This window comes from Sorex araneus, chromosome X (genome assembly GCF_027595985.1).
Source record: "Sorex araneus isolate mSorAra2 chromosome X, mSorAra2.pri, whole genome shotgun sequence".
Lineage (NCBI taxonomy): Eukaryota > Metazoa > Chordata > Mammalia > Eulipotyphla > Soricidae > Sorex > Sorex araneus.
Window position 1 is genome coordinate 287,246,663 of NC_073313.1, and position 23,399 is coordinate 287,270,061.

The window sequence follows — 23,399 nt, forward strand, 5'->3', positions numbered from 1 at the left end:
ACTATTGTTGTTGGAGTTTCCCCTCAAAAAAACAGCCCTGCATACAAGGAAGCATTTGATAGTTAGCTTTCCCTTGCTGAGAATGAAGAGATATGAAGTCTAGTCAAGTTTAGGATTTCTGCATTTTAGTACTTTAGTAGTTAAGTCCAGTGAGATTTATGTTAGAAATTGCATCATTTCCCTTCCTGGGGCAGCATGGGGCTCTGGCTTAGTTCACAGTCTAGAGACATTGGTGGAAGCAGTTGCTGGTACCCAAAGTAGTTTAGCTGGCCTCCAGATCGTGGTCATCAGCAGCAGAGTGGCCATACAAATAACACGTGGCCACTTGGGTCGCATCTCGGCAGAACACACACCGATATCACCCCAGCCCAAGCAAGTTTTTCATTTTGAAAAGGAGATATTGGTTCAAATGAGCACTAGGTGAGAGGGGATACCTGGGCTTTTACAAGTGCGCCAGAAAGTGAGACTGGAACTGAAACTCTGGATCTGTGCCAGTGCAGGGCCCCTCTCCCCACAGGTACATCAGGGGCATGGGGTATGGCCTCCAGGCAGCGGCCACTCATGTATCCACCAGTTAATTTCCTCTATCATAGTACATCGGCCCATATCTCAGCTTCCTATACTGAACTCTTATGAGAGCAGCCAGGCTACCCCAACCACATTAGACCAATAGTCCACTAGCCTATGCCAATCAAACTACCCCCCAAACTCACCAGAATAACAGTGAACACAGAAATCTATAAAAACCTAGTCTAAAAGAACACGTCCCCTGAATCAACGCTAGAGGCTCCACAGAAGTCACACGGGAGCATCAAAGAGAAAGGTTCCCCTTGAAGGGGAAAGAGGAGACAACCATCTACTGAGCATGCCCAGAGTCCTTCCTGGCAGTGAGGGGGGGCACTGATAGTGAACTGGAGGGATCAACCTCTGGACTACTACAGCATTATGGGGAAGAAAAGAGTACTGAAGGCTCAACAGGAAATACCCACATATAAAATCTCTTCGGTAAAGAATTCAGAGGTGAAATGGTGAGGGTGTTTAATGAGCTCAAAGAAACAGTGTAAAGGACATCCAATAAAATATAGGATGGTATGAAAGAAGCAGTTGAATGGATAGCCAATACAGAAAGAAATGAGAGCAGAGATAGAAAACTACAAACGGAAGTGTTTAATAAAAATTTTGGTATCACTTGTATCACTTGTAGTCCCGTTGATCTTCGATTTGCTTGAGCCGGTGCCAGTAACATCTCCATCTGTCCCTGTCGCGAGCTAGTGTAGCCCAATGATACCTGCTCGCTCCAGGAACAGAAAGAGACTCAAATCATTCATTCAGAGATTTGACAAAGAAATCTGACCATCTAGTTGGAGGGCAGCCACGAGGTCTTCTGACATCCCGTGGAATCCAGTCGGTAACAGCTCTAGTCCAACGGTCGTCTCTGAATCGCATTACATGACCAGCCCATCTGATTTTTGATGCCTTGGCAAACGAGACAGGATCCCTGATTTTTGACCGTCGACGGAGGTCAGAACTCTGGATTCCTTCTCTCACTTGAGTGAGACATGATATTCCCAGCATAGCTCTTTCGATTCCTCTTTGGGATACCCTAATAGCATTCTCATCCTGCTTGTGTAGGGCCCAAGTCTCTGAGGCATATGTTAGTGCAGGAAGAACGGTGGAATCGAAAAGATGTGCCCAGAGTCGGAGGTTCTTCGTTCTCTTAACCACTTCTTCGACGCTCTTGAAGGCATTCCACGCTGCTCTCTTTCTCCTGCTCAGTCCTGGCACCAAGTCGTTCCTCATGTTGATTTCTCGACCCAGGTACACATAGCTGCTGCATTCGAAGATGTTCATTCCATTGAGACCAAATGGAGCTTCAGGGACCAGTTTGTTTTTCATGAATATCGTCTTGTTGAGATTCAGCTGCAATCTGACCTTTCCACACTTGCGGTCGAAGTCGGCCAGCATTTGTGAAGCTTGGCTAATGTTTGGCGTTATGAGAATGATATCATCAGCGAAACAGAGGTGGTGTAATTGCCAATCATCTATCTTCACTCCCATTTTTTCCCATTCCAGTTGTCGAATGATGTTCTCAAGGGCGGCACTGAAGAGTTTTGGTGAAATGGTATCACCTTGCTGCACCCCTCTCTTTACATCAATGATCACTTCCCTGTAGAATGGTGAGATCCTGGTGGTGAATCCACAATACAGCTTGCACAGGATTTTGATATACTGATTCTGAACACTCTGTCTGGCCAGGGCTTCGATGACTGCCTCAGTCTCAACAGAATCAAAGGCCTTCTTTAAGTCAATGAACATTAGACAGAGCAGCATCTTGAACTCTCGAGAAACTTCAATGAGTTTGGTCACTGTGTGGATATGGTCAATCGTGCTGAATCCTCTTTGGAACCTGGCTTGCTCACATGGTTGTCCTTCGTCTAGTGTTCTGCCTATTCTATTCAGGATGACACAAGTGAACAACTTGTAGATGACAGACAACAGGCAGATTGGGCGATAGTTGCCGATGTCGTGGATGTCTCCCTTCTTGTACAACAGAATAGTCCTACTGGTTTTCCACTGGGACGGAACCTTACATTCAGACAGGTAGCATGTGAAGAGTCGGGCTAGTGTATTAATGAGTACCGGCGGCAGATTCTTCAGGTGTTCGGGTCTGACCTTGTCTGGACCAGGTGCTATTCGCATCTTTACCAGTGAAATGGCTTGTTGAATTTCAGAAGGGAGAACATTGGGAACGACATATCCATCCTGCGGAATTTGCTATGTGGGCAGGTGAACATGGCTGTCAAAGAGTAGAAGTTGTGAATAATCCTCTCCATTGCCTTTCTGGAGGATGTGATAGATCCATCGGGGCGTCGGAGGGCAGTCATCTTGGTCTTGTAGTTGGCGAAGGACAGGTGAGCGTTGCGAATACTTTTCCCGGCTTCTGCTGCACTGGCTGACACTACTGCTCTTCTCTCTTTGAGGTCTTCCTTTATCACATCTCTGCACAGCTTTGTGAGCTCGGACGCCAAACCATGTTGACAAATGAGCTCGGTAGTTTTCGAAGACAGGCGTTTGTTTGTGGCTTTCTCACTCCTGGCATTCTTCGCACAGACATGGAGGTGCTGAACCAGTTGATCATATTCCTCGTCGATGTTGTCAAGGACGGCATCTTCCCATGTAGCTGCAATAGTGCTAAAGAGCTCCCAGTTGGTGGTCATTCTGGGACTTGTCTTCTTAGACTTAAATTTTGCAGACTTTCCTCCCTGCTCTGTGAAGTAGAATTTCACATGAAGGAGACGGTGGTCTGATCCTGTTTGGAATTTTGGGACAACAGCGACATTGATCAGGCAAAACCTTTGATTGAATATGATGTGGTCAATTTCATTGTGGAACTGTCCACTGGGAGACTCCCATGTCCAGCGTTTAGATTTGGCCTTCTGGAACTGTGAGTTACCATGGATGGTCTTGGTCGACATGATGAATTCAGATAGTCTCTCACCCTGATCTTTCCATTCTAGACCATGTGTCCCAATGTGGAGTTCTTCGGCGACCTTCTCGGACCTATCTTGGCATTAAAATCAGCAACAATAATCTTGCAGAAGGTGTGGTCTTCTTTATAGAACTTCTCCAGTTCCATGTAGAACTTTTCAATTTCTTCTTCATCGTAATTGGAAGTTGGTGCATAGACGATGAAGATAGAAACTGCAGGCAGTGAGCCACATCTATTCAAGCATAATCATCCAATTCGGGTTGTTAGACCTTCGAATGAATCGATGCTCATGGTCAAGTTCATGTTGACAAGGACATCAACGCCACCAACGCCTCTGTTGTCACATGTTCCGAGGAACAATTCTCCAGTGTCGAAAATGGTATGATGTGATTGATGTCTCCTCATTTCGGTCAGACCAATGATGTCGTACTTGATCTTCTGTGCTTGCACCATCAGGTCCTCGATGGATGCTTCTGATGCCAGTGACCGTGCGTTGAAAGTACAGACAATCATCTTAGTCTTTCCTCGTTTGGGTAGTCTAGTTCATCCCTAGGATTTTTTCAGCCTCTCTTTGCTCATCTTTCTTAATGCTGCTGTATTGGGGGCTCTTTCAGTGACAGGTGAATGAGGCCAATTGTTGTTACTGTTGTTGGCATATCAAATACGCGATGGGTAGCTTGCTAGGCTCTGCCGTGCAGGCTCAATACTCTTGGTAGCCTGCTGGGCTCTCTGAGAGGTACGGAGGCTTTCAGGGCGGCCTCCAATTGCCCTTAGAGGTATTACCATGGTTCACACTAAATGTGCACCCTATCAAATATGGTATGGTATTAAGTGTGTTATGGTGTGTGTTCGCATGGCGGTGTCTGGGTAGTGGATGTAGTGGGAGTCGGCCAGTGAGGTGTGTATCTTGGGTAGGGTGGGGCATCTGGGTTGGACCCCTCCCTCAGATGCCGTGGATTGGAGGAGGCAGACTGAGGATCTTGTTTCCAGGTCTTGTTGAACCTAGAGCTAAGGTCGCAAAGCCAGCTAAGGTCACTTTGTGTTGGGGGCTGATGAAAGGGAAACAAGGGATACTGGTGCTGGAAAACATACACTAGTGGAGGGATGGGTGTTGGAGCACTGTATGACTGAAACCTAATCATGAACAGCCTTTTAAGGGTCTAAGTTTTTTATTGAATCTCACAGTGATTCAATTAAAGAAATATTAAAATAAAGGCACAGAGAGAAGAGAGAGAAAATTTCTATCAAGCTAATACAAGGGCTTTTTTTTAGCGATGCATCCTGTTATAATAGCAATAATAATTGTTTAATGAGTATTTTCCATATGTCATTTCCAACTACTGCATTAACTTTGGAGAAAACACAGCAGCATATGTCACTAATTCAGATTGAACGTATAATTATTTCCAAGTATTTTACAGTATAATGTACACCTTTGATGAACCCTCTTACTTCTGTCTTTTTATTTATTTTCTCCTGAGAACTTAACTCTTTGTGCTTAATTCCATTCTTCTGATTATGAAGATTAGCCTGTAGAGTTTGGATCTTGGTCTGACTACTTCAACTTATGTAAATCATATATTAGCTTCATTTTGTCTGCAAAATAGTATAATAGTGGATTTTTACAAAAAGTAGAGGGATTAGAGTATGTGTGCTATGACTAGTACCTGGTCGGGACAGAGCCAAGAAAGGTTAGTTACTGTCATCATCAGGTAGAACTGCTGTCACATGGGTATTTTAATCTTCCATAAAATTATTTTTTGTGTTTATAAAGTTTTACACAATAATTTTAATTAATTAACTAATTAATTTTTTGCTTTTTGGGTCACACCCGTGATGCACAGGGATTACTCCTGGCTTTGCACTCAGGAATTACTCCTGGTGGTGCTTGGGGGACATATGGGGTGCTGGGACTCAATCAAACCTGGGTTGGCTGCATACAAGGCAAATGCCCTACCCACTCTGCTATTGCTCCAGGCTCACAGTAAAACTATTTTTTCAATGGGTAAAAATCACATTCGATGGAATGCACAGAAGTTAGGTATAAAAGTGAGTTTTGAAAAAATGGTTGGAGCATGTTATATAGCCCAAATTAACATATAGCTCCCCTCGACCACCACCCAGTACCCACATAACCCCTCCCTTCTGGTGAATCCAGCCTCTCCTGTGCCCACAATTCTAAATGACACTTCACAGAGCAGTCTACTTGTTTCTTTTGTTTTTAACATTAAAAAATTTTTATTAATGCACTGAGATGTATAGTTCCTAGATAGACAGATAGATAGATAGATAGATAGATAGATAGATAGATAGATAGATCACATCATGGCAGAGCCTGGCAAGCTACCTGTGGCGAATTTGGTATGCCAAAAACAGTATAATAAGTCTTACAATGGAGATGTTACTGGTGCCTGCTTGGGCAAATCGATGGGATGACAGTGCTACAGTGCTATATTTTATTTTTATTTGTTTATTTTTTATTGAATCACTGTGAGAACAGTTAGAAAAGCTTTCCAGTTTAAGTCTCTGTCACACAATGATCAAACACCCATCCCTTCACCAGTGCACATGTTTTACCACCAAGAACCCCAGTATACCCCCCAATGCACCCCTCCCCTGCCTGTGTGGCAAATGATTTCCACTTTACTCCACTTTACTCTCTCTCCACTTTGATCACATTCAATATTTTGCAAAAGACCCACCATTACTATTTGGAAATTTCTCCAACAATCATACCTGCTGAAAGGGCATCATTAGGTAATTTGTTTTTTGTTGCTAATAATGAAGAGCATACTATTTTGGATTTCTGATATTTTAGTAATAAGTCTGGAGCAATTTCTGCCAAAAGCCTCTGGGTTCCGAGACTGGTTTGTGTGCCTCTGGGATCATGGCCGTTCAGGAGCCAGAGAAACCATTTGTGGGCGGCAACTTGGGGCCTCATGGGGTGGGGAGAGGGGCCGGTTCCATCCCCCATCCCATGAGACCCCGTGTGTCTCATACCTGCAGTCTCATACCTGGCTGTCCAATAGGCTCTGAAAAGGTGGCGGCCACCGCCCTTTGGAAGAGAAAAGGCAGAAAGGACAAATACCTTTCCCCACCCAGGGCGGCATGGCCCTGTAGTTTGTTTAATGCTCAGTTCCAGATGCATTTCTGCCAGAAGCCGCTGGGTTCTGAGATTGGTTTGTGTGCCTCTCCTTCATGGTTCAGTTTTAGACATACAATATTGCAGCACCATCCCAATGTGAGTGTCAGCCTTCCCGCAGTTTTCCCTCCCAGACGCCTCCTCCATCTGCCCTCTTGACAAGTTTGGGTCTTTCAATTTCAGTGTTGCTGACTCTGTGCTTGGCTCTATTTATTTAATTTTGGGGGACACACCTGGTGGTGCTCAGGGCTCACTCTGGCTCTATGCTCAGGGATCATTCCTACTGGGCTTCAGGGGACCATGCTGGGGAAGCAACCTAGTTTGCTGCATGCAAAGCAAGTGCTATATCCCCTGGACTATCATGTCAGCCCCCTCACCTGTTCTGGAATTACAATGTACACTCTTTGTGCTGTCTTTTGTTTGGCATAATGCTTCTGTGATTTTTACATATTGACTAATATTTGGAAGTTTATTGTTTTTTTAAATTATGACCCTTTTATTTTTTTCAGCGATGTTGCAGGTTCTCAATAAAATTGATGGGTAGTTATAGCAATTTCTTGTTTCTTATTTTCCTTCCTCCACATATGCTATATTTATTATCAATATCCCTCCAGAGAGGTATGTTTATTATAACAGATGAACCTACATTAATACTCCATAGTTTGCATTAGAATTCACTCTCTGTAAAGTTTACTGACTTGAACAATTGTATAATAACAGATACTATCAATATTAAATGAATCACATAGTGTTCACTGTCTTAAAAATCCTGTGATCTACCCTATTCCTAGAGATGACTGCTCTTTTTACCGTCTTACCTTTAAGTTTGCCTTTTCCAAAATGTCACACAAATGGAATTCTACAGCCTGTCACCTTTTCAGATTGTCTTCTCTCATTTAATAATATGCATTTGAAATCCCTCCCTTTCATGGCTTAATGGTGCATTTCTTTTCATCACTCACCAAATTCCACTATTGGGATATACCAAAAATTATCCATTTACCAATTTATGACTAAGCTTGCTGTTTCCAATATTTGAAAATTAGGAATTAACTACCATACACATCCATCTGCAGTTTTTTTTAATAGACAAAAGTTTTCAGGAACGTAGGTATACCCCAAAAAGCATGATACATAAGTCACTGGGTAAAGGGGTAATTCAGTTTTATAAAAATTGCCAAACTGCCTTACACTATATAGCTATACCATCATGAATCCCCACTAGCAATGACAATGTCTGAGGCTGAAGTCTCACCAACTTTGGGTCTTGCCAGTTTTCTTGGTTTTTGCCATTCTAATTCTTGTATACTGGAATCTCTTTAATTGGCATTTCCCCAAGGACATGTGCAGGAATGTCTTTCATCTTAGCTGCTCTTCTGCCAAGAGCATGCTGTCTTCATGTGCTCATTTACCACTTGTGTATCTTTGGTGAGGTAACTGTTCAAGACTTTGATCTTTTTAAATCAAGATTTAAAAAAAGTTGAGTTTTAAGTATTTTCTGTTTACTTTGAATAGAAGTTCTTATCAGATGTGTTTTCTCCAAATACCCTCTCCCGGTCTATGACTCATCTTCTCATTTTCTTTTTCACTGTTGTTTGTAGAACAGAAGTTTTAAATTGTAATGGAGCTCAGTCTACTGATTACTTTTTTTTTTTGATGCTGTTATCACCATACTTCAGGTCACTTCAATTTTTCTATGTTATCCCCCAGAAGTCTTTCTGCTTTACATTTAGGTCTATGGCCCATGTTGGATTAATTTTTGTGAGGAGTAAAAGATTTTGATGTAGATCCATTTTTTGCATATGGATGTATTATTGTTATGACTAAAAGACTATCTTTGTTGTTATCACAGACTAGTTGATTCTATCCTGGGGTTGATTTCTGGACTTTCTGTTCTATTATTTACATATTCTTTTGCTTAACACCAGAGTCAGTTGTAATGATTACTGCAGCTGCATAGTAAGTTCACAAACTGAACAAGCGGCCTTGGAGGTCTCAGCCCCCGGTTGAGATCTAATACATTTTAGATATTTTTCTTGCATTAATACCTTCAAATGGTATTGTTGGCTTATGCAGTAAATGAGTTTACAAGAAACAGAAAAATAGGCCTCTCAAAAATGCTTATGCCATTTTATATTTCCACAAACAACTCATAAAAATGAGTTTGAATTGCTTCACACCAATGTGTTTTTTTTGATGGTCATCATTCTTAATAATGGTAGACATTCTAACAGAACTGTAGTAGGTTACTGTGACTTTGATTAAATGAATGCTGTCAGAGAAATGCATCTTATCCACTGCTTTTTGTTGATTTGTGAATCTTCTTTTGTCTGTTTTAAAGCTTTCTTCATTCACAGACTGTTTATAATTTTGTGTTTTTTACTTTCGTATGATTCTTAATACATATTCTCAATCACAAATGTGCACTGCAAAATTACATATCTTCCCAATTTTTTCCTGTCTGGTTGTTTTGACGTGCTGTTTTATTAACTTTAATACATACCAGTTTATCAGGATTTACATCTTATACTATGTGTTTTTCTGATCTCTGTAATAAATCTTTACTTATTCTCATGCTGTATTTATGTTTTATTTCTTATATTGAATAGCCTTTTATGTTTACTCATATATTTATTATTTCACGTAAATAGTTCCTTTTTGCAAATGTGAACTACCCTCTAATATTACCTTCAATCTGGCACATTTCCTTTAGTATAGACTTACTAGACATACAGTTGCTCGGATTTTAAAATAATAAACACTGTATCACTGTATCACTGTCATCCAGTTGTTCATTGATTTGCTCAAGTGGGCACCAATAATGTCTCAATTCGTCCCTGTCATGTGCTAGTGTAGCCTGATGGCATATTGGGGACTCTTTCAGGTCAGGGGAATGAGGACCGTCGTTGTTACTGTTTTTGGCTTATTGAGTACGTCATGGGCAGCTTACCAGACTCTGCCAGCGGGTGGGATACTCTCGGTAGTTTGCCGGGCTCTCTGAGAGGGACAGAGGCTTTTGGGGCAGCCTCTAATCACCTTTATAGGTGTTCCTAGTGTACTTAATGTAAGCTTTTGGTCGACTGGCATGTTGTAACGATATGCACACTGACAAACACGCACCTGCCTGCGTCCCTGGGCATCACCTAGGACATCTGCAGCCTCAGGTTGATGTCCTTGAGGTTGATGGAATGCGCCCTGAGGTTGCTGAGCAGCTGGAAGAGTAGGAACCTATGGCAGAGGGTCTGTGCTAGGTCGAATGATAATAAATCACGATCACAAAATCACGAAATCCCGTTAATCGTTGAGTTGCTCGAGAGGTCTCAGTAACCTCTACATTCGTCCTATCCCTGAGATTTCTGAAGCCTCTCTCTTCTCGGCCTTCCCAACGATGCCGCATTGGAGGCTCTTTCAGAGTCAGGGGAATGAGATTCAGCTGGCTACTGGCTTTGACATATGGATACACTATGGGAAGCTTTTGAGGCTGTCCCATGTGGGCAAGAAGCTCTCAGTAGCTTGCTAGTTTCTCTCAGAGGGAAAAGTAGGTTATAAGATATTGCGCGGACGCAAAGTGGCCGTGCACTTCTGAGAGCTTGCTTTTAAATCTCTGGATGCTGGTCATTGATGGGATTACACACACCTGGGTTCCTTTGCTGGTACCTTCATGAGTAAGGCCCATCTGAACATGCGGAGAGGGGCCCCAAGCACGGCTGTGGCCAGGCTCCAGCGATCCTCGGCCCCTTGGAGCTCTGAGGGGGCGGGGAGGGAAGCTGGAGCCCATCCCCTCCAAGGTGCCCTGGGGAAGACAGCCAGGCGTGCGGGCAAGAAACTCCCCGTGTCCTCTCCTCTGGGAGCTTGCTTTTATGGCTCTGGATATTGGCAGTTGACGGGACTACACACACCTGGGTTCTTTCCTGCATGAGGCTTGTCCGAACATGTGGAGAGTGTCCTTGAGCATGGCCGTGGCTAGGCTCCGGTGGTCTTCAGCCACCGGGAGCTCTGCTCGGGGTGGGGAGGGAAGCTGGAGCCTCCTTAAATTATTAAATAAATAAATAAATAAATAAACAGTGTCTTCATTTTATCCTTCAGTTGGGGTGAATGTTTTAGCAACTTAGAATTCTGCTTCCACAGTTATTTATCATTATTAGTCTTTCTTCACTTTTTAAAAAAATATATTTTAATTCATTTGGGTGGCTTCCCAAGGGAAAGGGGGCCTGGAGCTCTTCCTGGCAAGATTTAGCTGAGCTGGGAGTCAGGGCTTGAGCTGAGGGTGCTGTGGGGCTGGGGACTGCCAGGTCAAACCCTGAGATGCTTGGCCTCCAGGGCTACACTGGGTTGGGCTCTGGAGGTCCTGTGTGCCGAGGCTGGAGGCTGGCCTGCTGGAGTCCAGCCGTGGACCAACTCCTCATCTCTCTCTCTGCTGTAAGGGGATTTCTCATTGTGCCCTTGGTGATTCAGGATGGGAATCACTTAGCTGTTTCATCATTTATACATAACTTCAGTATATGTAACTTTTCTATGAAACTTTTCATTTTATGTTGAGTTTTCAACAATTTAAATATAAAATTCTGAGGCACATCTTTATTTGTATTTATCTTGCTAAAGATGAACTGATTCTTAGATTTGTAAATTAGTATTCTTTAACATATTTTTACTTAAAACTTTAAATTTTAAGTATTTAAATTTTTAAAACTTGGAGTTGAAATATTTTTGTCCTGTTAGAAAAGTGTTCAGCTATTACTCCAACTATTTATTCTGCTTTAATTTGTATTTCCTCATGCTGTACTTCCCATATTTGATTGCCTGATATCCTTGATTTATTGTTTTTTTCTTAATTTATAGTTTATAATTCTTATTGGTATACTTTATTTACTGTTTAGTCACTTTCACTCCATTTAAAGCAATCAAATAAAATTTTTATTTCAAATGCTGTATTTCATAAAAAAGAATTTTCATGAATTTTTAAAATAATTTTTATTTTCTTGGTGGAGTTGAATGGGCACTGGTGGAGGAATGGGTAAATGATTACTGTATGACTGAAATGCAAACACAAAAGCTCATAAATTTGTAACTGTGCTTCATGGTGATTCACTAATAAAATTTTTAAAAAATTTATTTTCTTGATGAGACCGCCCTTTCTTTAGTTATCATGGCCTTTAGAGTCATGATATGATAGATGTTTTAAAGTTCTTATTTAAAAATCCTAATGTATAAGCTGTAATGTATAATGCCTATTAAAGTTATAATGTATAATGCCTATTATCTTCATTACTTTCTTTCTAGACCATGGGTCATGTTTTCCTATCTCTTCAGTATATTGTTTAGTTGTTGAATAGCTAACGAGTAATTGTGAGTGATATGTTACAAACACTCTATATTCTGTTTTCCTTCTTGTTCCGTTTGGACCACGCCTTGTATCACCAAGCCCCCCCTTGGTGACGGGGGCTTCCCTGGGATCTGTGCTCAGGCCCTTCCATGTAGTTCAAGGGATCAACCCTAAGCTCCCAGCATGCAAAGCACATGCTCCAGCAACTGAGCAGTCTCTTTGCCCCTAACATCTGTTTTTTGGTTTTCTTCTTTCACAGAGTGCCGAGTCTTTAGTTATAACAGGTCATTAAATTTCCAACTCGAACTTGTGGATGTGGGCTCTTTATTAAGATCTACTTGCTTTGGGGGCTGGAGCAATGGTACAACAGGTAGAGCATTGGCCGTGCATGCGGCCAAGCAGGGTTTGATCTCCAGAACACTCTCCCAGTCCTCTGAGTCTCACTGGGAGTGATCTCTGAGCTCAGAGCCAGGTGTAGCCCTGAGCACAGCCAGGTTTGGTCCTAAATCTAAAAATACATAGAAATAAAAATATAACTGCTTGCCTTTGGTTTGAATCTTTATTCTAAAGACATGAACTTCCTGAGTTTTCAAAGTAAAATTAAATTAAATTAAATGTATTTTCCAAGCAGCTCTACCTAACTTGGGTGGGATTTAAATTCTAAGTTCTACAGGCCACAGTTGCCGGCAGCAGCTGAAATCTCTGCTCAGCATTTTCAGCTTCATATCTCTAGTTTTCTGGGGGGCTCACTCACTGGCTCTTTCCCTTACACTGACACACAGTTAGGGGTCATCCAAGGACACAGGGCAGTTTACCTACTGAATGGGAGTGGGAGCTCTCATCTAACGTCTCCCTCCTTTCTGGAATATCCTCCCTTAAGTCCAGCCACTTGGCAGTCCCTGAGCTCCTTTTCCTCACACTGTGAGTCAGCAGGACCGTGGCTTTCTCCTTGAGACGGAGTTTGTGGATCAAGGAGAGCATCCAGAGAAAGCTGGATAGTGCAGACCTCCCCTGGTTCAATTTTGTTCATTCAAAGATCAAATTCCCAACATTTTGTACTTAGATCATTCCCTAATGTCTTCAAATAGTTGCTCCATTAAATAGTTTGTCCAAGATTTATAACAGTAATCCACAGTACAGGTAATGCAATAGAAGCTTTCCCATCATTAACATAATTGGGACTTTCACAAAAATTTTAATTCTTTTATTTGTAATGAATAAACTGTATTCTTCATTGTTAGGAATACTTTTAGCATCATTAAATAATTATTACCCGAAGAGATCTTCATGTGCTATTCAGAACACTCTGTTCTACCAAGTAATGACTAAAACTTAACTTACTATGATTAACTTTTCTTAAGAGAGCCCAAAGGGGGTGGGCAGAGCAATAGCACAGCTTGTGGGGGATTTGCTTTGCATGTGGCCCACCTAGGTGGAGGCCCCATAGGAACTCCTCTGATCCCTCAAGCCTGCCAGGAGTGATCCCTAATCTCAGAGCCACCCAGTGCCCCCTCCAAAGTAAAATAAAATAAAATAGATGATAAGAAAATGCTTCATCAGAAAAGAAGCTTCCTGTCTGGAGACACTTAGCTAAATCACATTAAATGACTCACAGTATCATGAGATTATATAGGTAGAGGGACATGTAGGCTTTAATGAAGTTGATCTTTCCCACTGAGCTATGAATATGAAATAAATTTCTCCCAGGTCTTGTATGTATGTTAGTTACTGTTTTCTTCGCTTCATCCCTTTATCTATGAAGTGCTTGATGTTCAGTGTATTTTACTCCTGTTCTGCCCTCTTCTTGCATCATCCTCTAGCAGCTGCACACTTCCAGACCTAGCGAGCGTTCCCAAATTATTCTGACTTCCTGGATTCAGTTTCATGAACTTACTCCCTTCCGGTGTTAGATGGTGAAGGTCTAATTACAGTATGTCAGAATGTGACCTTATTCGGAAAAAAGATTTTGATAGGGATGAACTCAGAGTTCATGGTTAGCATGGACTAGTTCAGTATGACCAGTATTCCTTCCCTCTCTTTTAAACACCATAGTTTACACAATTGTTCATGATGACTTGACACAGTCATTCAACATTCCAACACCAACCCCACCACCAGTGTCACCCTCCCTCCACAGTTCCCTCCATTTTTCCCATGCACCCTTCAGGTCTCCCCCCATAGCAGGCCCACAATGATTTATTTTATGTTGCTTTTACCACTAACTATTTTTTGGCTAACAGAATGGCCAAAATATATTTCCGTAGAAGAAAATTTGTGAAAACGTGTATCTCACCATGGGGACATTAAGTCCTTGTTGGACGGCTTACTAAGCTTTTTTAAAAAAAGATGCATAACTAGTATTCTTTAAAAATTGGCTATTTAAAGACTCATGAGGGAAAAAAATAAAGACTCATGAGGGAATATTATATAATAGACCCAAGGAAAGCTAACCCTCAACCAAACAAGGAACATGATGTGGATACTACCTTGATGTGGAACACTGGTGTCTGTCAAATATAGCTTTTGTATTTCTGAAAATCAATGCAGGCTAGTAGCAGTTTTCCAATATATTTCGTAGTTTTGTTTCAAATACTTAAAAATATTTTTGTTAATGAATATTTACAAAAAACAATTTCTAAAATTACCACTTTTTCTAAAGTTACTTCTAAAATATATAACTTGGAAAAAGCTTACATTTTATTGGCATAAATTTTTATGACGTCAAATGTTACTCAAAGGACTAATTTTTAAAAGTGACTCTACCCTTTCAGTTCTTGACAATACCTCCAGATGGCATTAACACTCTTTTTCTATTATATTTTTATAGTATAAGAAATTAGTAATATTTTAAACACTTAAATTCAGTCACAGTCATTATGCCATTATAACAGTGGAGCTACTTACAACTTTTAGGACATTTTAATTGTTGTTGTTTTGGATCACTCTGGCAGTGCTTAGGGGGTTACTCCTGGCCCTGCACTCAGGAATCACTCCTGCTGGTGCTCGGAGGACCATATGGGATGCCAGAGATCGAACTCAGGTCAGCTGCATGCAAAGCAAGTGCCCTACCTGCTGTCCTAGCTCACCATCCCAGTAAAATATTTTAATATAAACAAAATCATAAACTTTCAAAAGGTTATGTGAGCTTAAGGATCTCACTAGACTGAGAAATAGTGGTTGAACAAAATTAAGATGCTCAATAACATTTTTATAACAAGCTGTCAGTTATGTTCTTAATAAAATAATTTAAAATATTTACTTTCTTTTTAAAAATTATTTATTTTATTGAATAACCATGTGGGAGGTTACAAAGTTCTCAGGCTTATGTCTCAGTTATACAATGCTCAAACACCCATCCCTTCACCAGTGCCCATATTCCACCATCAAAAACCCCAGTATACCTCCCACCCCCCACCCCCTGCCCCTGCCTGCATAACTGATAAATTTCACTTCATTTTCTCTTTACCTTGGTTACATTCCATATTTCAACACAAAAAAGAAAGTAGATAATGGACCAAACATGATGACCTCTCAGTGTCTGTGTTGCAAGCTATAATGCCCAAAAGTAGAGAGAGAGTATGGGGAACATTGTCTGCCTTAGAGGCAGGGGGAGGGTGGGAAAGGGGGGTATACCTGGGATATTGGTGGTGGGGAATGTGCACTGGTGGAGCGATGGGTGTTTGATCATTGTGAGATTGTAACCCAAACATGAAAGCTTGTAACTCTCTCACGGTGATTCAATAGAATTTTTAAAAATTTAAAAAATAATTTTAAATAGTTAATAATTAAAGCACTCATCCACATATAAATTAACTAACTTTTATAATAAAATACATCTAATCCCTAGAAGTGATAAGAATTTTAGGAAACAAAATTTCTTGTCAAGCAAAAATAACTTGTTAGTGCATAATTAATATATAGCTCATATATTTGGCATCAAATTAATCATTAAGAACAAATTAGGATTTCTTGAAACAGGTAAAGATAATATGAAATATAAGCCTTTCTCTAATTAAAAAATAATTATCAATTAAAAATACCTAGAAGACTGTCCTGATTTGAGAGAGTTACGATTATGGTTTTTGTTTTTTCCTTAATTCAGAGTTGAAGTACAAATGGAAGGTTTTTAAAATGACACTGGTGCTTCACAAGTGTGTAGGATGGACTCCATGAGAAAACTTTGGCAATTATTTATGTCACTGTTGAAAATCTCCCAACAAACCAGATAGGGCTTCCCTCTTTCCCTCCCTCTCCCTGGACACACTCTTAAATCTCATTACACTGCTACTTTTTAAAGAGGAGTACTTCATTTCAAGATTACTGTGATAAAGCATGAGAAAGAATTAAAAATGCATCAGTTCCTCAAAATATTTAAAAAGGACTTTATCATGAGAAAAAGAAGCACAATGGCTTCCTTCTGTCATTCTTAGGATTTTTACAAGGTTCTTGCCCTGTCCACATTCCCAGCATTTTAGAGAACAGTCATCTCAGAGAGAAACAGCAAGGAGACTTACGATGTATTGGACGTCCCATTGTCTGGACTCCCTGGCTCAGCATCACATTTCTCTTAAAAAGGAAGCAGAAAAAAAAACCCACATATGAGTGTTAGAGTCCTTAAGATTTAAGAGAGAGTAAATATATTTCCATGTTCCTATTAACAATCTTTCAAAATGTGCAGTGGGAGGCTTTTAAAATATCCTTTTTTTTGTCAGAGAATCAGATTCAGAAAATAGTTTCTTTGTAATGCATTTGCCCAGGCAGCTAGCTGTGAGTAGGTATGAAGGAGCTGCTTGCAAACAACCAGAGCCCAGAGCAGAGAGGCCCTGCCAGAAGATGAATATCTTACAGATGAAACCTGTTTCCTTCCACTTCACTTTACAGAAAGTTTTAAGGAAACAAACCCATTAGCATTCTACATGTAAGACATTCTGAACTTTGACCCCTTCTGCTAATACAAGCCAAACTAAGTCAGACTGCGTCGGAACTTGGAGGATTTTACAAAACATGAAGGTTACATTAGAGGTTCCAAGATCCCAGAGAGTTGCATTCCATCAAGGGCTCTGAGTTACAGCAGAGTAAGTTGTAAACCAGAACCGATTCCTGACCCTCTGAGAGGCCTTCTCAAGAGATGTTTCTGTGGCCTGTGGTCATTGTGCATTTAACGGGTTTTAATCAAGGGAGTCTGGAACCAGTTCTCTTTGTAGTTTCAAAGGGCAGATTCCGCTTGCAATAAACATAATACAATTCTTGATCCTTGACCACAAACAGTTTGAGCTGCACGTTCTCATGTTTGAGGTGCTTCTTTTGATTTCCTTGGGTCAGGAGATGGAAAGGGAAGGGTCAGAACAGAGAGTGAGAATTAGCGGTGACAGTGATGGTTCTGCAGAGCAAAGGACTGAATGAACCCCCAAGAGAGATGTGGGTTTGAAAGTTGAGCTTGAAGGTGATATAACTTGCTTCGCACTTTCAAGCCTGGCCTGGAGGTCTCGAGCATCCCGTCATACACACCTCCTCCACTGTTTAGAGACCCAAATCTGCGCACTGGACAAGCCCTTTGCCCCCTGTCCACATTAGTTGGTGGTCACCTAGTGTCAGGAATGATCCCCAAGCTTACATGATGATGACATTTGAGAGACATTGTCCAAGCCAAACTCAAAAGCAAACCAGACCTTCTCTTTTCATTGCAAGAAGTTAAACAGTCGTGAGAAAAAGAGAAGCTATGCACAGCGAGCATACATCTACCTCTGCTAACTAACACCTATCTACACGGTACCAGAAACCCTGGAGTCTCTAGGTTAAGATGCCACAGTGTAAATTGGTTTAACTGCTTCTGTAACACTTTTCAGACAAGGGTCCCATCACACATGAAACCACACTGATGTCAAAGCAGGGCCAGCAGATTAACTAACTTGCTTTAAAGCTTGTAGATCTATATCATGTTTTGTCCTCCTGGCCAGGTCTGTATTGTGTTCATTTAGGAGACATGGAGGTCTTGTCAACTGGCTTGAGAGCTGGGAAGAACCTAATTTAGTACTCTGCAGAATCATGTTTCCACTGAGGAAGCACAAATGCTGCCAGAATTCCGAGTGGAGAGTTGTAACCCCTGCATTATGTAAAAGTCAATGGAGGCTTAATCCAACACATTGATCTTTCCCCCCTTTGATCTGGAGAAACCGGTTCCCTTCCCTAGTCATCACACCACGTACAATCCTAATCAAGCCTGTGAAACAGCAGTAAACATTTCCAATTATGTCCCAAACCAGGAAATCAGTAATATCAATGAAGACATCGCTTGGATGTCTGAATAAATCTGTTTTACCTTGACCAACAACGCTGCCAAATAACCCGCAGGTAGAGAGGACAGGGCCTTAGTGCACGTGGGCTGTGGGGCGGCTGGTGTCGTGGGCTGCGCCAGCACACGGGCAGGGCCGTGGCTGATTAGCTACGCTCTTAGCAGCACTTATGTTGTGGCAACCGGGCAAACAGAATAGGTTCTGATGAAGACGAAGGCCACAGTGGGCCATGGAGGCATCTGTGAGCAGTCTGCACCCACAGGCTGGCAATGAATGGACCTTTCTGGGCTGAAGGAAGCTCAACATGGAGACACAGACTAAATCTATTTTTGTTGTTGTTCTACTGAGAAAGGAAATAAAATGCAAAATTCTACCCAACACCTAGAGACTTCAGGTGATGCAATTTCTGAAGTTAACTTGAAACATTCCTTTCAATGTCTGCGTCATTAAGAGTTTTTTTTTCCCCACAACCCCAGGGAAAATCATGAATGTAAGCTACAGATTTTCAGTATGTGTTTTTTTCAGTTGGGTGCTCAGGAGATCTTTCCCTGGAGTCAGCAAAGAAGACAGGGCTTGGCTTATCCCGGGTATTTCATCTTTCTTCATGGTGGACACTACAGGGCTCCCTTGAGGAGGAAACTTGCACTGGTGCAGTGTGATCATCTGGCACGTGGCAATAAAATTAGAGAGGAAGAGGGGGTGAATGAGCCAAAGGAAGGACTCTCTGCACACATGTATATTTACACTGAATGTAAAAGCATTTAAGTATATTGTATGTGTATTTTCAACTTGACACTCGCCATAAATCGAATGGTGTCTCAGACAGTTGTAAACTGTCGAGATGTTAGCATGTGTCTTCTGATGACCCGTCTTTATCCCAGTGGTGAATGTGAGGAACCTTCTCTGAGATGCACATATGACTGTGGGTATGAAGCAACTTGGTGCCTTCAATTGGTCACATAAAAATCTAGAATATCTCCATTTCAGTTTTTTTCTTTTCCCTTTTTAAAAAATTGAGTCACGTGAGATACACAGCTACAGAGCTGTTCATGATGGGATTTCAGTCATACAGTGTTCCAACACCCGTCCCTCCACCAGTGTCCATGTTTCCCCGTTTCCCTCTTGCCACTCCTGCTCCCCCAGCCTATCTCTATGACAGACACTTTTCCTCTTCCTCTCTGTCTCTGTCTCTCTCTTCCTCTTTTCCCCCATCCTTCCCCACTCGCCCCCCCCCATCTCTCTGTCTTTCTCTCCTTTTGGGCATTATGGTTTGACATACAATATTTCCATCTCTATTACAACAAATATACTGAGGACTTTTTTGCCTTGGATAGTCTAGCAACATAAATCTAAAGAGTCCCTCACCTATTCCTCTATACTATGGAAGTTTTTAAATGGAAGCAGAGACTGGCACCTGTCTGGATTCTGTGACCCAGGGAAGTCTTAAAATATTAACAATTCTTCTTTGCAATAAAAGGAATTCATTTACATGGTCAAAATATTTTTAAACAGTAAAGGTAGAAAATCTGTATTAAATTCTGTTAGTTCTACCATTACTCTAAGTAACATAGTAACATATTTATTTCTATATGTATCATCTTTAGACAGGGCTAATGATTTCTGCTATGAGAGATGAGAGGGAAGACATTTAATATACTATCACATTGCTCCTTACAATTCTATTAGGTATATTATTACTTTTTAGTGCCTCCAGTATCTATAACTTTAAGTAAATTTAATCTTCTTTATCTTTATTAATTGACTTCTGAGGTAAAATACTATGTCGAATGATGAAACTCATCATTCCAGTCTTCCCTCCTGCCTTTCCCCCTATCATATACAATTCTGCACTGCTATAAACAGTCCTTTTACAAATCTAAGGTGTAAAATATCTTTATATCATTTTGGTAATTATTAAGGAATCATCTTCAGTATCACTGTATCACAGTCATCCCATTGCTCATTGATTTGCTCGAGCAGGCACCAGTAACATCTTCATTGTGAGACTTGTTTGTTACTGTTTTTAGCATATTCAATACGGCATGGGTAGCTTTCCAGGCTCTCCCATGCAGGTGAAACACTCTTGGTAGCTTGCCCAGCTCTCTGAGAGGGGCAGAGGAATCGAACCCGGGTCAGCTGCAGGCAAGGCAAACACTCTACCGCTGTGCTATTATGTTAATTTAATTATTTGATTTGGATGTGCCTAGTGGCCAATCAGAAATATTATAAATGCTAAATCATTTATAAAATTATGACACTATATGTATGTCACTAAAGGACAAAAACAGAGTGAGACCTGTACAAATGTCAGGAAATCTGAAAGAAGGCAAGTGTTTCCAGAACGTATATCAAATGCACTCTCATTCATTTAAAAAAGTTGAGTTTTTTAGTTTTAATGAATGAGGGTCCGTGGGGTATGCCTGAGTATGTCTGAGGGATGACAGGGATAAGCCTCAGAGCATAAACCACATAACCATCTCTGTTGCCATGGAAACCACATCCTAGACCCTGCACTCACATTCTTATTTTTTTTAATGCAACAGGTTAATCTTAAAGAAAGGTTATATTTTTCTTAAGCTAAATGGAGCATGTATATGTGTCTTAAATATCTTTTGAAATAAAAGGATATAATCCATATAGACACACACATACCCCACACACATATCTTTAAAAAATAAAGCAAGCAAACTGTGCAAACCACTTCAGGGACGGAAAATGTTGGGACAGTACCAAGAAATAACCCAGAAGCCTTGTCGGCATCTTGCTGTTGCCCCAGCAGTTTGGGGGTGGACAATCTGCTTATCATTCTCTTTCTTCTCTGAAAATTTTTCTCCACCAATTTACTTATTGGTAAATAAAATATTCCCTTTCTTAAAAATTGTAGTGATTTACCGGTGGTTTACAATTCCTTAGTATTTTGTAAGTCCAGCTTCACAGCTCTATATGTGCAAAGGTTTGCATCGCTCATCCAAAGTCGCAGGGCACCCCACATTGTGATTCGCTCTCCCAACTTCTTTCACCCCTTTCCCCTTTCCTCCAATAACCACCAAATATCCCCCAGCCCCCTCAACACACAGACACACATAGCTATGACTTAAGTAAATAAAATGCTCCTTTGCTTTTCCTGAATTTAACCTCTTTCATGAACAGGGTGAGACTATATCATTTCTTCTTATGGGCGTTTACAAAGCTATGGAAGACCAAGCACCGCAGCCACACACGCCCTATCTGGGCACTTACTAGAAATCTGGCTGGGAGGTGTGCTACATCATCTTTACTAGGGAAACACAAACTGATCTCCAGGTTCACTTAGTATTCCACTATAATGCTTCTTCTAATAATGTGAAATGTAAACTTATTGTGGGGTTTGCATTTTCCAAGTACCAATGGGGAAGATATTTGGTCCCTGCACTTCTGTGACCTTCCTCTTCATTTCTGACAAAGCAGACACTTCACTTCATTTGATAGTGTTTCTTCTGTTCTAACTCCTAGAAGCATTTTATTGACTTGATAAAAGTTTGTCACATAATTATTAGATATATATTAGTTTCAAGTAACTTTTCCCAGCATGAGTACTCTGTTTCTTGAATATCTGGATGAGGAAATGGCTCTGATTGTTTCTTCCCTTTCCCCCATGGCCGAGGGAGGTGACAAAGTGTCTTCCCATACATACTATGGAGGGAAGTAGGAAAAAAAGACGCGGAGTGAACTGTATCACACGTGTGTGCAATAAAAGTGAAGTGAGTGAACAGAGTCCAGAGACAAGCCAGCTGACTCCGATAACTAAAATTGCTTGCGAAGCAGAGGGCAGGGCAGAGGATGGGTGAGGGAGATGAGACAGGGGGATTAAATTTAAAAAAGAAGAGCAAAGTTATTCAGTGCTCACTGTGAGAAATAAAACTTTAACTGCAAAAGAGTTATTTTTAGAATTCCATTTTCTTTCAGAAGCTGAAACTGTATTTGTGTCTGAACCTTTGGATAATATGGCTGCAAACTGGTCCTGCCACAAAAGTTGGGATGCATAGATTTTAATGGCAGAATTGGGATGGAAAGATAAGGACTGGGGAGCTAGATCAAACTGTGGCCAGGGCAGTGCTGCCTTACATGCCAGAGGCCCCGGTTATGTCTGGTCACTCCTCTGCCTCCTAGCCCCAGGCCTCCCCATGTAGCCCGTGCCCTGAGCACCAGGGGGAATCCCTCACCCGAGAAGGTAAGACCATTATGGATTCTTTCTAGTAGGAGCAATCAACAATTTATAGAGTGAATTTTAAAATTTTCTCGATAGATTTTGAGGAAAAATAATTGGATACTCCGGATGTGTTGACGAGCCACATTCTGGGAAACATCAGGTTCTGATGTTAAAGAGGAGAGAACTGGAGGCAACTGTAATGGCCCTTCTCTTCCCTTGGTGCAGAGCCAGGCAGCTAACTGCTAGCTAAACAATCATTGATACCTGAGGATCCAGATGGCCATCATGGACGTGAGGGAGAGGGCTACCACAGCCTGGGAAGCACACTGACAATGATCAGCGTTGGGGCAGGGGAAAAACTGTCCTGCTGGTGGGTCCCGGGGTGACTGTTGAAAAATCAACTTGTCCTCAGGACCAGCCTTTCATTTCTGTTCTGCTGGGCTTGTGCAGGCAGTGGAAGTCTCCAGGATTGGGGAGCCCATGGCCTGGGCTGATGGAACTTTCTGCCTTTTCTTGTTTAAGATATAAAAAGCTTTCCAGGATTTTTATTTTAGTTTTTTTTAATTATTTTTTAAAAAGTAACTGAAACATATTTTATTATTGACCTCTTAAGTTATCCTTCTTAATAATCCCGTCTATCAAACCAACAGCACACAGAGTTATTTTACAAATATATAATGCTAAATTTGTATCTTTATTTTGAAAATATTTTCTTTTTTTTGAAAGTTCTTTTTTAAAAATTTATTATTTTTTTTAATTAGTGAATCACTGTGAGAGTACAGTTACAGATCTATGTATTTTCGTGCTTGTGTTTCAGCCATTCAGTTCTCGAGTACACATTCCTTCACCAGTGCTCATTCTCTACCACCGATAATCCCAGTATCCCTCCTACCCCCCACTCCAGCCCCCCTCACCCCATCCCACCTCTGTGGCAGGGCATTCCTTTTTGTTCTCTCTCTCCC

The 23,399-nt window shown here is 41.2% G+C and overlaps 1 protein-coding gene and 1 pseudogene across 8 annotated transcripts in view; both read right to left on the reverse strand.

Moving 5' to 3' along the window:
• Nucleotides 1-23,399, reverse strand: part of AFF3 (ALF transcription elongation factor 3) — a 602,210-nt gene that overhangs the window by 162,081 nt on the left and 416,730 nt on the right. For all 8 annotated transcript variants that reach the window (XM_055122984.1, XM_055122987.1, XM_055122986.1 and 5 more), the window contains one exon: nt 16,470-16,521. In XM_055122984.1, coding sequence (XP_054978959.1) covers nt 16,470-16,521 — 52 coding nt within the window. The remainder of the gene's footprint in view (nt 1-16,469; nt 16,522-23,399) is intronic.
• On the reverse strand, nt 1,195-4,003 carry LOC129400074 (uncharacterized; annotated as a pseudogene).